Below are 15621 nucleotides of genomic sequence, written 5' to 3'. Positions count from 1 at the left end.
TAAGACTCTTGCTAGAGAGATCAGAAAATGATGTCTTGCTGGGGTTAGTAGCCTTCTAGTCTGCATGACTAGAACCAGAACATACGTCCCCAGGAGAGAGACAAAGCCACCAGGTTTCTGGAGCATGCAAGCCTAATGCCAGCTGTACTCTGGACTTCCTTTTATGTGAGCCTATGAATTTTTCCTTTTTCCACTTATACTAGTTTGAATTTGGCATCTGTAACTCACAAATAGGAGGGTCTTAACATTATAAATAGAAAGAGGTGTCTTATAAATGAGCTGGAGATGTGGTAAAGATTAGAGTTGAACTTAATGATTAAAAAAACAATAAAAAGGATCAACAGAACAAAAAACTATTTTCTTAAAAGATTGATAAAAACCGACAAACTTCTGACAAGACTAATTTTTAGAAAATGCCCAAATAAACCATATTAGGGACAAAAAGGGGGCACTTGACTACAGATACAACAAAGATTAGAAAGATGCCTACAAGTGTAAAAATTTAGATGAAATTGTAAATTCTATTACAACATAGATGAACAAAACTGACTGAAGAGAAAAACACTACAAAATCTGAATGATTTTGTTACCACTAAAAGAAGTTGAATTAGTTTATAAAATTTTTCCTTAAAGAAAACACTAATCCAGTTGTTATAGGTAAACTTTATCAAACATTCAAGGATAGATATTTACAACCATATACATTATAGAGATAGATGTGCATGTATGTTATGTATACATCAATATAAACATTGACCAAATTGAATGTATTCTAGGAATGAGAAGTTGGTTCTACATTACAAAAAATTATATTTTACCGTATCAGCAAATGGAGTAAGAAAAAATCATATATGATCTCATGCAAGCAGAAAAAATTCGGTAAATTTCAGCAGCCATATGAATCCCAATGTCACCTCAGTGAAGTCTTTTCTTGTCATTGAGCTTATTAAACACGTTACTCTCCATGTTCTCCAATTTCCCTTGCTTTGCTTTTCCCCATTGCTCTTACAATCTAACATATACTTTTTTGTGTTTAACTTTTTTAAAATGGTAGTAAAATAAACCAAAAATAAACAGTTTTTAAGCGTTCGATTTAGTGGCATTAAAAACACTTACAAAGTTATGCAATCACCACCACCATTATTTCCAAAACTTTTTCATCACTCCAAACATAAACTCTGTCCCCATTAAGCAATCCCCATTGCTCTTCACTCCCTACTCCTGGTAACCTATAATCTACCTTCCGTCACTATGAATTTGTCGAATATATAATGTACTTGTTTTGTTGTCTGTTCACTAGAAGTTAAGTTCTCTGAATGCAAGCATGTTAGGCTGTTTATTGCTATATTCATGGCACTCATGACAATACCTAGCTTATTAAATATTTGTGGGGGGAAGGAAGGGAGGAAGGAGAAAAGGAAGGAAGGAAAAGAGAGAAAAGGAAGGAGAGAAGGAAGGAAACTGACTCAGCAAAATTAGCCTGTGGAAGGAAGAGCTTTTAGCAAAGTAGAACTAGAAGGAAATGTTCTTGATCTAATATAAGGAATATATATAAAGCCTTTAGCAAGTATTATAGTCCATAGACCTTCCTTTAAAAACAAAATAAATGCAAATATGATTTCATTTGTTTCACTGCAGAAACTTGTAAAGGTAAGCAACATTTTATTTATGATTCAAGCATATATATGATAAAAGGATAAATGACTAATGTAAAATTTAGGACCTTGGTTTCCTCTGAGGCAGGAGGGAAAGGGATGGGATTAGAGTATCATATAGGGTCTTCAGCAATAAGAATGTTCTTTCTCAAAATATGTGGTAGTGGGGCCTCGCTGGTGGCGCAAGGGGTTGAGCACCACACTATGAAGCAATCCACAGCCTCTGCAGCTCAAGTTTGATCCCCGGCCGGCCAGGGAGATACCCACATGGCGAGGCAGTCCTCTCGTGTCTTACCTACTGCTTCCCTCAGCAGTGTGTTTTGGTTGGTCTGCCTGTTCTGTTCCTCACTCTGACTCTGGTGAATCCTCTCACCCCCTGCACTCTGGCCTGTACCCCAGCTCTTGTATGCATAGATAAATAAATCTTTAAAAAAAATTATGTGGTAGAGATACAGGTGATCAACATTCTTTTGTATCTACTCAGTATTAGCGGTTTTTAAAAATTTTAACCTATAACATTGAGTGAGAACATGTCAGATGAATGTATTATTTTTTAAATGTAAAATTCAAAATTGGTCAAAAATAAATTATCATTTTTTTGTACAACTTCTATATGAGAAAACTATAAAGAAAAGCAAGGAGTCCTAAACATAAAATTTAGGACAGCAATTACTTTTGGGGGAAGTGAAGATTTATGTGACTGAGAAAGACTTATACAGAGACTTTATTTATTTTATTTTTAAAGATTTATTTATTTATGCATACGAGAATTGGATATAGGCCAGAGGTGTGGGGGGTGAGAGGATTCACCAGAGACAAAGTGGGGAACAGAACAGGCCGATTGACTGAAATACACTACTGAGGGAAGCAATGTGTAAGATAGGAGAGGTCTGCTGCGCCATGTGGGTCAGCTTCTTGTCTGGGGATCGAACTATGTAAGTCTTTTCAAAGTGACTTCTTTCATTCAGTAACATCCATTTAAGTTCCTCCATGTGCTTTTATGGCTTGGTAACACATCTTTTTATTACCAAATAATGGAAAGGTTCCTATCACTATCACCATTGTCTGTGTGCTAGGGTTTGTTCTAAGTGCTTTATACACAAAATTTATTTAATCCTTACAACTTTATAAGGTAGGTATTAGTAATACCTGATTTCACACATGACACAGAGGACACATTTTACAAAACAGAAGAACTGAGAGCTTGTATAACTTGCCCAAGGTAACAAAGCTAAAAAATAGTGGAACAGGATTTAAACTCAGGTAGTTTGGCTCTAGAGTCCATGCCCTTAACCACTATACCACACTGCTTCCTATAAAAATGCCTAAAAAACGTTCAGTGCTTAATCTTATCAATTCTGTGCTTTACTCCCCAACTCTATTTGAAGTCCTCATATTTATCTTTTGTTTATGTTAATACACTTAGTTATCTAAACAGCAGAAACTTTTCCATTCAGCATATTTTTCCATATGGTGATTTATTATTTTTAAATACCTCTGAATAGTGAGAGCTTTTGAGCCTTTGCTGTATGTTGACTCTGCTAAGTACTTTTAATATACATTTTCTTAATCTTTAGGACCTCCCTTTGTAAAGGTGCAGTTATTATCTCCCAGGAAACTGGGGCTTAAAGGAGTTAAATAACTAGGTCATACTGCTAATAGGTGGTAGCCATGGGCCTAGAATCTTAATGGAATTATTCCAAAGTCTATGTTCTTAAAACTGCTGTTCTTAATTGCTTCTAATACTGTCTTTTGGTTGACTGAGTTTTTCAAATAAGAATGACATTTCTAAAATGAGATGAAACAAATATGGATATGTAAGAATGCAATGTGTATGTATATATAACAATGTTAAGGCAGCATTGTTGTAATTTGATAGTTTTAACAACAAATTGCTCAGAGGAACCCACACAAAAGTACGCTGCAACAGTTTTAAAAATGAGGCAGATCTCTATGTATTTGTATGAAAGATCTTCAAGAGGGAAAAAAGCAATTTGTAGAATAATGTATAAAGTTCCATTTATGCACACAAGCCAGTACCAAACTAGATGGCCAAGTATGTAATGAACAGAAAACTACTGCAGACATACTCCAAACTCTTAGTGGTGGTTTTCTCTGGGGAGGTAAGTGGAATGAAGAGTGAATGAAGGAGACTTTACTTATTAATTTGCATAAAATCTGTGTTAAAATGTAGTATTTGTCTAAAAATGTTAGAAGACTTTAAAAAACAAAAAATAGTCATACATAATCTGATTACAAAAGTGTAAAAATGAGAAAAAGTTTGAATTTTATAATTCCTCTCACTGTTCATTAGATAATGTTTTTTTTTTTTAAAGATGTATTTATTTATGCATTCAAGAGCTGGGGTGTAGGCCAAAGGTGTGGGGAGGTGAGAGGATTCACCAGAGGCAGAGTGGGCAGCAGAATATGCAGATCTGCTGAATATACTGCTGAGGGGAGCAGCGGGTTAGGCAGGATAGGTCTGCTGTGCCATGGATAAGCTCCCTGGCTGGGGATTGAACTCTTGCTGCAGTGGCTGCCAATAGTTTCATAGCGCTGAGACTTAACACCTTGTGCCACCAGGGAAGCCCAAGATAATGTGTTTTAATGTATAAATTAAACTGTGTAAAAAAGAGAACACAATGACACCAAGGAAAATCTGAATGCCTATTTTATTTCCATTAGAAAAATATTACTATATAAAATTTTGGTCCACTTCTCCTTTACCTCCAAAGTATTCAAGTTTGAATACTTTGATTTTAATCAAATAAAAGCAGAATCATATATCTGACATGAGAACTAAATATTTCATTAATTAATAGGATTTAACTGAATTAAGTGTGCTTTTTATTATTTCTCAGGAGTGGTAGCTCATCTTTCCTACATGCTATTTTTCTTTACTTTTGTTTTTTGAGTAAAGACGTACTGTGTGTCTCTTTACCCACATCCAGAAACATGAGTGTGCATAACTAATCTGTAATATCAGTAATAGGATTCATCATTTATGTTCAGTTACCCTTATTATATGGTATTTCTGTAATAACCAGATATTGTAGTCAATCTTACATTTTCGAGCATCAATTGTCAAAATTAAAATGTAAAAAATTATTAAAATTTCAGACTACAGAACACTGGGCACGGTTAGTCATGCTGTTGTGAGAGGTCCTTTGACAGCTACTGCTTCGATCTCCACGCGGCTTCCCTGCAAGGAAAATAGTAAAAGCGGTATTTAGATGATTTTTTTATGAATTAAGAGTGTGCCATAGTATCTATTAAAAATATACGGAACAAACAGCAGTACAGAATTTTAAATATTAAACTGTTGAAGAAGGAAAGGAAGGGGGAATAATCACTAAGGACCTATGACAGGCCACGTTACCATACTAGGCATGTCAGTACATATTAGCTCAGGTGATTCTCACAGGAACTCTGCTAGATAAGTGGGCTTTCCTCAATCCACAGAAAGAAGCAGCCTGGAAAGGTTAATTAATTCCATGTTCAATGGTCTTTTTGCTATATGTAAACCTTATTAAGTTTGAGAGTATTGAAATTCCAAGTAATAATAAGACTATCATTCATAGAAGAATTAAATGTTCTTTAGTGGAAAATTGGAAATAAAAGTCAGCAAGAACTGCTTCTTTATAGGCAGGAATAGCGCTACTAAGGACCCCAGGAAGAACTTCTCATCAGATCAAAATACTAGAATGGGAACAGTGAAAAATGTCAGCACTGTCGTTAAGGTTATTTTTCTAATGGAAGGTTTAGATATTTTATTATACAATAGCCAAGTGAAATTTTTGTTGTAGAACTCACAAAACTTGCTCAATTTATATTCCCTAAATTTATGTATAACTTTATTTTTTTATTTTTTTAAAGATTTATTTATTTATTTATACAAGCACTGGGTACAGTCAGAAGCGTGGGAGGGTGAGAGAATTCACCAGAGCCAGAGCGGGGAGCAGAGCAGGCAGAAGGACCGAAGTACACTGCTGAGGGGAGCAGCGGGTGGCAGGAGAGGTCTGCGCGCCATGTGGGACCCTCCTCTGGTGGCTGGGGAGCAGCCGGGAATAGAACCAGCACTGCAGAGGCTGCGGGCAGCTTGGCAACCCAGCACTCAACCGCTGCGCCACCGGGGAGGCCCTTATGTATAACTTTAATTTTTAAAACAAATTTTAAAATTTCTTAATTTGTACCCCCTTTTCCCCATGTGTATAAGACTGGGTATTTCCATTTAGACTTTTAAATTCTTCCCAAGTAGGGACTATTTCTTTTCTTTTCAAAATGTCCTTCTACAGTGCTTAGTTTGTTATATTACAGTGCTTATATACACATTTTAAAATTTCTAATAAAACAATGTAGAAATTTTAAAATGTACACATCAGTTATTTTAAAATGCACTTACTCTCGGCAAAGCAGCAACCTGGTAAGCAGCTCTAGCAGGAAAATGACTCTTGAAATCTAAATTTAAAAAAATATTTAATTTGCAGACATTGTATTGTTATTCAACACTTCATAGTCAAGACTCTGGTAATTGCTTCATAGATGATTTAATTCTTAGATATAAACAATGTTTTGGGTTTTTTTTTTTTTTTTTCATTTTTGCACAATGTATGCATTTTCATTTTGGTTATATTCCCCATACAATTCCCACCCCCGTTATTTTGACCCTAATCCCTCCCCACTACCTCCACCAGTAGTGTGTCTCTGGTTTATAGTTGCTTGTTGATTTTGATTTTTTCTTTATTATAATTAGTCTTTTTCCTGGCCCCTTATTTAGGTTTTCTAAATTCCTGCTATGAGTAAGACCATCCGGTATTTTTCTTTTTCTTTCTGGCTTGTTTCACTGAGCATGATCCCTTCCAGCTCCATCCACATTCATATTTGTTTGATAAAATACTTTGTCGTATGATTTCTATGATACCTTTTTAAATGGGGTTTTGTTTTTAAAGTGGTACTTACAAAATAGTTTTCTAAATAAAGAACAGCAGCCCATCTCAAGCAGTTTTGGTAGGGATTCTCTGCTAACTTTGTTCTTTCTACAAATATGTTTAGGAGAGAGTAAGCAATAATGCTTTTTCTGTGTTCCCTCTGTCTCATCTCACCAGATGGTAGAGACACCCATTTTCCCCAGCACAACAGTGTTAACAATAATAGAAACTATTAATGGAGGGCTTACAATATGCCTGCATCTGTTCTAATCTGTTCACAGGCTGTCTTACCTCATTTAAGCATTCCAACAAGCCTATACAGCTTTATCCCCATTTTGCATATGAGGAAATCAAGGCATACAAATGTTAAGTAACTAACCAGGTTAATGATCCTGGGAGAGTGGGAACAGATGGTGGGTAGACTGTATCACAGCAATAACTACAACCTATGTGTTTAAAAAAATGACTAGGCAGTCTTAAGAAGCCTGAGAAAAGTGTAATGTTAAGCTTTAGGCAAGTGAATTTGTAGAATAGTAGTATATTATTCTAGGGAAAGCAATAGGGATGTCTTGGCTTTTTCACATGGGTGCATATTGTATGTTTCCAATTGGATTAATTCTTTTATAACAGGATCTGTGACTATTTCTTTAGCATCTTCTATCACTTAATTTATAATGGACACTCATTAAGGTTAATAGACTTATTTCTTGTTAATATGGAAAATAGAAATAAAGCACAATGACTTACACTGTTTGTAGATTTCATTGACAGTATTGAAGTCATTTATGTCAGCCAGCAAAACAGTTGTTTTTACCACTAGAAGACATATAATTGTCATTAAGTTAAGGCATTTGGCATGATTCAAAAAATGACTTAGAAAACAGTATATGGTTCTGTGTCTTAATTAAAATGTCACTGAAATTAAAATAACTTTTTACTTCAGTAGCATGACATACTACTGTTCTTCAGTAATACGCCACGTGTTCTTTAAAAAGACCAAAAAAATATCAAACAGAACTGTGAAGTAGTATCAAGTTGCTCACCATTAGTGAAGTCACAGCCCGCAGCTTTCAGAATTTCACCAATGTTTGTAAGAGCCTGGGAACCAAGGCAAAACAGGCCTAAGACACTGATATTATAAAGTTTTAATTAAATCTAATTGATCATCTTTTACTAATAACTCCTTACACAGCTTATATTGCAGAAAAATTCTCTTTTTTGTAGGCCAGTCTACTCTTTCCAGGCTGCCAATAGAAATGGATTGCTTCTTGACTTTCCTTTAGTGAAATGAATCTTTCTGAAATACAGTGAGAAGTTGTATCCTTTCATGAGTAATAAGACTCTTCCTCAGTGCTAACAAGTGTGATGCGCTGGGCCTATGTCTACTAACAAAAGTAGAAAAATTTTGTGGGGCTCCTACCTCCCTATCATTTCAAGGATAAAGCAGGGTGAGCTGGTAGCAGTAAAACATGTTTTCTTTTGAAACAATATTTAATTTGAAAGCATTCTTTTTTCTTTTTCTCAAAAAACTATAAAGGAAAGTTACATATATGCGTGACATCTGGTCTTGGGCAAAAAGATCAGTTTTTTTACCCTGTCTTTTTCTACTTTACTGATATATTAAATATTTGATTCTATTTTTGTTTTTAAATTAACCTTCTAAACAGGTAGTGCATGGATTTGGCAAAAATTCAAAAGCTGTGAAAAAGCACAGATAGTGAAAAGATGTCTCCAACCCTTATTCCCCCCTTCCTGGTTTCTTTCATCAGAGGTAACCACTTTCTAATTTCTCATATATCCTTCCAGAGACAGTCAATGTTAGTAAAAGTGTAAACGTATATATCTTTAAACACACACACACACACACACACACACACACACACACGCGCACACACACACAGTAGTATATTGTACCCGTTCTCCTACATCTTAGTTTTATTTTATCATGTAACAATTTATCTTAGAGATATTTTCATATTAATCTAGTTGTATGAATCTACCATGATTTATTTAATGAGTTCAAAATGGGTCGCTATTTAGGTTGTTTCTTATCTTTGGATATTACAAATAAGTCAATGAACGTATTAAATTATAATTTAACTATATTTACGGGATTAGAATTGTTTTCCCCATTTTTATTTTTTAAAAAAATACTGTGTATGCTATTTCTCTTACTAACAAATGTTGACTTTTACTTCTGTGATGGTGTTTTTTGTTTTTTTTTTTTGAGAGCATTGGCCCTCATAAGAAAATTTCCCAATCCATGTGGAACTGGCAAGATGTTATCTGATTTCAATAATTCAGGTTTAGCGTCACCTAAGTGATAAGGAGGTGAATTTTTTTCTTTTTTGTGGTTGTTAAATGATTCATCAAATCTCTAACTTTCTGCTGACATAAAACCACCCTAAATTAAGCAGTAACTTAAAAGGTATTTATCTGTGAATGTTTATAAAACAAATCAGTTGAGTGGATTCTTAATACTTCTCAAAAAGTTGTATACAAAGGGAACTTCAAATGTGGAAAACGACCTACCTGTTTGGCCTCTGCTGCCACCCCTCCTGGCACAAGCTGTCCACTTGCAGGGTCGAAACCTACCTGTCCCGAAATGTACATGGTCCTGTCGACTAACACAGCTTGACTGCAATGAACAGAAATCCAGTGTATAAGTAAAACATAAAATTCAATGTTAGATCTCTGTGTTAGGATACACAAAGCACAAAATGTAAAATAAAAAAGTGATAATTGGATTTCATTAAAGTTAAAAACATTTTTTTAAATTGAAGTAACACTGGTTTACAATACTGTGTATGTTTTAGGAGTACAGGTTCAAAGTCCTCAAATTAATGATACCACAACACACCCACCATCAGAGTACCAGTAATCCCCCACCACAGTCCATTAGACTCTCGCCACCCTTTGCTCATACCCCTTCATCCCTCTGGTAACCTCAGTTCTGCATTTAGACCTAAAGGTTTGTTTTGGTTTTATTCTGTCTGTTTCTTCTTTGCTTTGTTTCTTTATATTCCACATGAGTGAAATCCTCTAGTATGTATGTATCTTTCTCCTCTTGGATTTTTTGCTTAGCATATAAAATTAAAAATTTTGCTTATTTGAAAGACATCTTTAAGAAAATGAAAATGCAAGTCACAGATTGGGAGAAAATATTTGCAAAATATAAATCTACTAAAGGACTTTTATCCAGAATATGTGAAGAATTCTGAGAACACAATAATATGAAGATGAACAACCCAATAAAAAATGGGCAATGGTTTGAACAGATACTTCATAAAAGAAGATATATGGAGAGCTAAGGAGTACATGGAAAGATGTTCAATATTATTTTTATTTTTTTAAAAGATTTATTTATTTATCTATACAAGCACTGGGTACAGTCAGAAGCACGGGAGGGTGAGAGAGTTCACCAGAGCCAGAGCAGGGAGCAGAGCAGGCAGAGGGACCGAAGTACACTGCTGAGGGGAGCAGTGGGCGGCAGGAGAGGTTTGCGCGCCATGTGGGACCCTCACCCGGTGGCCAGGGATCAAACCAGCGCTGCAGAGGCTGCCGGCAGCTTCACAGCCCAGCGCTCAACTGCTGCGCCACTGGGGAGGCCCGATGTTCAATATTATTGATTCCACTTACATGAAATTCTAGGAAAGATCAAGTAATAAGCAGCAGAAAGTAGATTAGTAGCTATGAGTGGAGGGGGTAGGGGTAGGGATTCACTATAATGGGTACAAGGGAATTTTATGGGGTGATGAAAATGTTCTAAAACTTGATTGTAATATTGGTTTTATGACACTACACATTTACCAAAACTCATGGAACTCTACATTTAAAATGGGTGAATTTTGTATGTCACTTATACCCTGATGAAGTTGTAAAATAACAAATGCTTTGTCACTACTCTAAGAAAACAAGTGATTCTTCTCAGACAAGATAACTGCTTGTTGAAGGTTGACTAAGGATCTGCCTGTGAGGGTACATATTATTCTTGCCAAGTACTTATTTTAGGAACTGTTTCTATAATGATGATGTTTAAGTTCAGAATTAGGATAAAATCACAGGAAAAAAAAAACAGCTACACTAAGACCGGTAAAGAGCCAAACAAATGAACTTTAAAGGAAGTTTAATAGTCATTTTAAATTTGTAAGGAAAATTCATTTTACATTTCCATGCTTATTTGAAATTAAGGCTATTTTTATTCTAATCTAGTTCACCATTTGGTTTTCCAACATACAAACTGTCCTATTTTTTATTTTATTAGTTCCCTCTGATTTTCTGGACCATATCTTTTTCCTTTACAATTTTAACCATAACACTTACTCTCTTTATAATTTTTGTGATAAGTACATAGAAAGTCTAGGAATTCTGGCTTTCACTATGGTCTGCAAATAAATAACTATTGAGCTTGTTAATGTGTAAGCTTTTCTCAGGTTGAATAGTGTCATCAGCTAACAGTTTCTATTAGCTGTCCTATGTAGAATTAGGTTACTCTAGGTCCTTCACAACTCCTCATATTTGAAACAGTTAAAGCTCATATGTGTTATCACTGATCAAAGACTTTATGACATTAAAAAGAAACTGATTTATGCTCAAAAAATAAGGCTGGATGTCTAAGATTATCTGAGCTATGTGAGTTATCTCTTAGAATTAGTAAAAAAATAGTTCACAAAAATAATTAGATAGAAAACACTTACTGAGATTAAGATCCTACTACCCATAGATAAGTACTAGGTGCCAGGAAATTTTAAAGTATATTTTCTACTTCCAGGTCAAATGGTAATAACACTTTCAAAAGCATCCTACCATAATTCTCATATCATAATCTATGCCCCATGGACTAGCACATCAAAATGTTATGGCTATTTGGATGTGTGCTAGCAAAATGGAAAACAACGCAATAGCAAACTGATGTCGAAATCTCTCAAGGTTCTGCCCTGGAGTATTCCTGAAATGTGCTGACTTGATTACTAATTAGTGACAACACCCCCATCCACCCCAATGCCAAGTACTGAAAGTTCAACACATTTGAATTCTTCCTGGAGAAGATCCAGAATTTTCAAAAAGTTTGCTCATTACAAACTATGCACAAAAACTTGTTTTCCAGTGATTCTTAAAATACATTCAGTTAACTTTATAAGGATATAAGTAGTTAGTTGAAGTGTGGTTTTTATCTTCAACATTAAACATTGAAAGTCAGCACCATTTCTAGTGGTCTTATATCATCTATGACACAAAAAAAAAACCACAAGAGCCATAATGTCCTGCAAAGTCTCTACAAAATGACCCTGGCTGATGGCTTTTCTCTTGTCCTACAGGCATATTCATATAATAACTCTCCTTTTTTGCAGCTTTATAGTTGACCCCACTAGCTAGCCAACCAGGGATATTACTATCCTGCTTTTTTCCTTCAACAAAGAACACACTCCAGGAAGGTATAAGCTCCAGCCTCTGTAATTGCATATGGGTTTTTTGTTTGTTTTGTTAAGGGTCACTTTTTTCCTGAAGTAAAATTATTGGGTAATTGAGGTGGAAGGATCAGGGGAGAAGGAAAAAGATTATTTTTATTTTTACTGTAACATCCCCTATCCTTATTGTCTTCTCTAAATTACTATCAGAATTTTCTTCTTAAAAGAGACGTCAGCATGTCATTTCCTGTTCAAAAATATTTGATGGCTCTGTATTGTCTACAAAATAAAGTCTATACCCTTCTATTCGGCATCAGAAACTATCAAAATCCACACTTTGCTAAAAGCTAATTTTTAGCAAAAGAGGCAAAACAATTCAAATTCAAAGTCCAACTCTTAACCAGTGTTTCATAAAGTATAATTCACACTGAATTAAAGTAAGGAAATGACTCTTTTTTCAATTCATTTTCATTTCTGTGCAGGATACAGCAAAGTAAATGCTTAAGAATGAATTCTGGAGCCTGCTGCCTAAGTACAAATTCTATCACACCATTTCTTAGTGGTATGACCTTGGGAAAATTAGTTAACCTTGAGTGCATCAGAAATAGTGCTGAGTAAGCATCAATAAATGTTAGCAATTATTACTTCAATCCTTTGATTAAAGAGAAAATAATATCTTAAGAAAACAAGTTAAAGAAACCTGTCACTTCTAATAGAGAGCAGGCCTCAGGTTCTTAGTCAACTAGTTTCTAGCTAGTCTTTAATCAAACATATTTAATAGAGTTTATAGTTTACTGTTAACTTTGTTATATAACAAAAATCCAACTGACTTAATTTCAAAGATCTAACTGGCTTTATTAAATAATTCATGAATCTGGCAGCATCCTTTCTAGCAAATAGAAAGGTGTTCCAAAAAGCTGTACAAAAATAAAAGGCTTTTATAGGCAGGAAGAGGGAAGTACTTTAGGCTTAGTTAGGTAACCTACCTATGAGGAACGGATAAGGGTCATAAGACAGGTCTTTTCATTTTTCCTTTGGTGCTGATCACCAAAATAGTCATACTACTGACCATTTAGGACTACGTTCCTGGGGGACGTCAAAACTGAAGTTAGGTGAGGTATTAGGTTTTGGTGGATTTAGCACAAGTTCCCTCCATTTGGGGCCTGTCAGTTTCTTTTTTAACACTTCTATGTGTTTTCTATTTAGAGTACCGTTATAAAGTTTCCTTTTTTTAATTTGTTAAATAAAGTGAGACAAAGAAAAATGCTAAAGTAAATTTTTAAATAGGTGGCATAGATACTTGGTCATGAAAAAGCAAGAGTACCTGGATTACTAAAGTTTCCTCCAAAAATTCCTTTGCCACTTATTATTCCACCTCTATGCCTCAGTTTATTTCCTTTAGCTGGAATGTCTATATCCCATGAGCTTCTGTTGAAATCCTTAACATACTAATTTTAAACTCTAATTTACAACAGTACTATGGATAGCAAACTCAACCTTCAATACAAGGAAACTTGCTATTTTAAACATTTTTTTTTCCTCTGCCCCAAGTTAGAATCAATTTCTCTCTTTCTTTTGCCAACTCCCCTTATGTGCCCTCAGTCCAACGCACTTTATTTCTAACCCTACTACAATAATAACTGTTCTGCCACACATAAGTGTTATTTCTCAAGGCAGTGTGGTATAAAGAGAACTAGGGCTTTATGTCAAGTTGTCACAGACTATATGACCTTGGATAGGTTCACCTTGAGCTTCAGTTTTTTGTACAATAGGGATGGGACTTAGAGAAAGTGGTTCACATGGTGCCATATAGCACGCACTAAGTGTCAATTTCTTTCCCATTGGACTGCTCCTTATACATTTTGAACACTCCCCATGTAGATTTTTTTTAACAGTGAACCTATGCTATACAGTATATTCTAAAAAGGAAAAATAAAGTTTCAAAGCTGAAACATCCTAATAAAATAGTTTTTTTTTTTTTTTTAAAGGAATTAGGGCCTCCCCGGTGGCGCAGCAGTTGAGCCCCGACTTGTGAAGCTGCCTGCAGCCTCTGCAGTGCCGGTTCGATCCCGGCCGCCGGGCGAGGGTCCCACATGGCATGCAGACCTCTCCTGCGCTGCCCGATGCTCCCCTCAGTAGTGTACTTCATCCGTCTGCCTGTTCTGCTCCCTGCTCTGGCTCTGGTGAATTCTCTCACCCTCCCACGCTTCTGACTGTACCCAGTGCTTGTTTAAATAAATAAATAAATCTTTAAAAAAAAAAAGAAAAAGGAATTAACCTTTATATAACAGCTTTTGGTAAGTGAAAATGAATGTATACAGAGTAGAATTTCTGGGGAGTATAACACATATTTAGATGAAACATGTCAAACAACCTTAGAAAATAGCAATCATTCATACTTGATTTCATTAGTGGGAAATAAGCATGAGCAATGAATTCATAAATATCACAATGCATCTCTGTATGTCTTGTAAAAACAAGTGTCTTGGGTAGAAGTGCAGGGATTTGCTAAGCATTTCTGCGAAAAGGATGCAGTTCTCCCCAGAAGGACACCCACATCTGTTGATGGGATTTATTTCTTCAATTAAAAAATGGTTAGATCAGGGCATCCCTGGTGGTGCAAGGGCTTAAGATGCAACCTATGAAGCTATCCGCAGCCTCTGCAGCACGAGTTTGATCCCTGGCTGGCCAGGGAGCTACCCACATGGTGCAGCAGACCTCTCCTGACTCGCCTGCTGCTTCCCTCAGCAGTGTACTTTGGTCAATCTGCCTGTTCTGTTCCCCGCTCTGTCTCTGGAGAATCCTCTCACCCCCCCACACCTCTGGCCTGTACCCCAGTTCTTGTATGCATGAATAGATCTTTTTTTTTTTTTTTAAGAGAGGGTTAGATCAAACCTTATGCCTAGTGAAAAAAAAGTCAGTCAAAAGACCACATATGCAAGATTACGTTTATAGGAAATGTCAAGAACAGACAAATCAACAGAGACTGAAAATAGATTATTGGTTGAAAGAAACCCTGTTCCGCCCGGGAGTGGCCCAGCCCCGAATCCCTGACCCCCAACACGCCTGGGGTCCTTCCGCACTCCCACATGCTTCGTTACCTGTAGGGACCAATGGCCCCTGGGGCTTTCGTGGTGCTGATCACCTTTTTGATCAAAGACGACATGGCTAATCCTCTTCTTTTGCTTCCCCTCGGAGAGAACAATACCGTACACTACCCCGGCTCGTGTCTCACCAGACTAACAAGTCAGGGACTGAGTCTTTGCAGTAATACGTCCCCGGGAGTGGACTCGCGTGGCATTCTGGGAGTTGTAGTCTCTGCGTAACTCCCGGACACGTGGACGCCGAGACTTCAGTGGCGCATGCGCCTTCCAGCTCTCGCGCAGCTTGTGTCGCTTCGGAGGCGACTGTCGCAGAGCCTTGTCATCCCGACCCTGGGAAGCCCGGCTTCCTCCCTCAAAGGGTCTGGCAGGTAAGTCGTGAGGGCCTGGCGTCCGTGGGAGTCCGGAAGTTGGGGGAAGTGTGTGTGGCGGCCCCCACCTGGCACCGGCTCGGTGGCCGGGGTCTCCTCCCCATCGTCTCTCCCCCCACGCCGGACCCCACTGATCTCCTCTTCCCTGCTGCCCGCGT

The 15621-nt window shown here is 36.6% G+C and overlaps 1 protein-coding gene across 1 annotated transcript; it reads right to left on the bottom strand.

Annotated features, from left to right (window-relative positions):
- Positions 1-4717: 4717 nt before the first annotated feature.
- RIDA (reactive intermediate imine deaminase A) lies at positions 4718-15157 on the bottom strand (the record flags this gene model as incomplete). The annotated part of the gene is made up of 6 exons (XM_084229541.1): positions 4718-4857; positions 6058-6113; positions 7331-7399; positions 7627-7681; positions 9116-9221; positions 15093-15157. 6 exons carry the CDS (start codon positions 15155-15157, stop codon positions 4801-4803), a joined length of 408 nt encoding a protein of 135 aa, XP_084085667.1. The 3' UTR covers positions 4718-4800.
- Between the last annotated feature and the right edge of the window lie 464 nt (positions 15158-15621).

Source organism: Talpa europaea (assembly GCF_964194135.1).
Source record: "Talpa europaea genome assembly, chromosome: 3".
Classification (NCBI taxonomy): Eukaryota; Metazoa; Chordata; class Mammalia; order Eulipotyphla; family Talpidae; genus Talpa; species Talpa europaea.
Note: the sequence above shows the minus strand (reverse complement) of the source record. Positions and strands in the feature narration are given on the sequence as shown.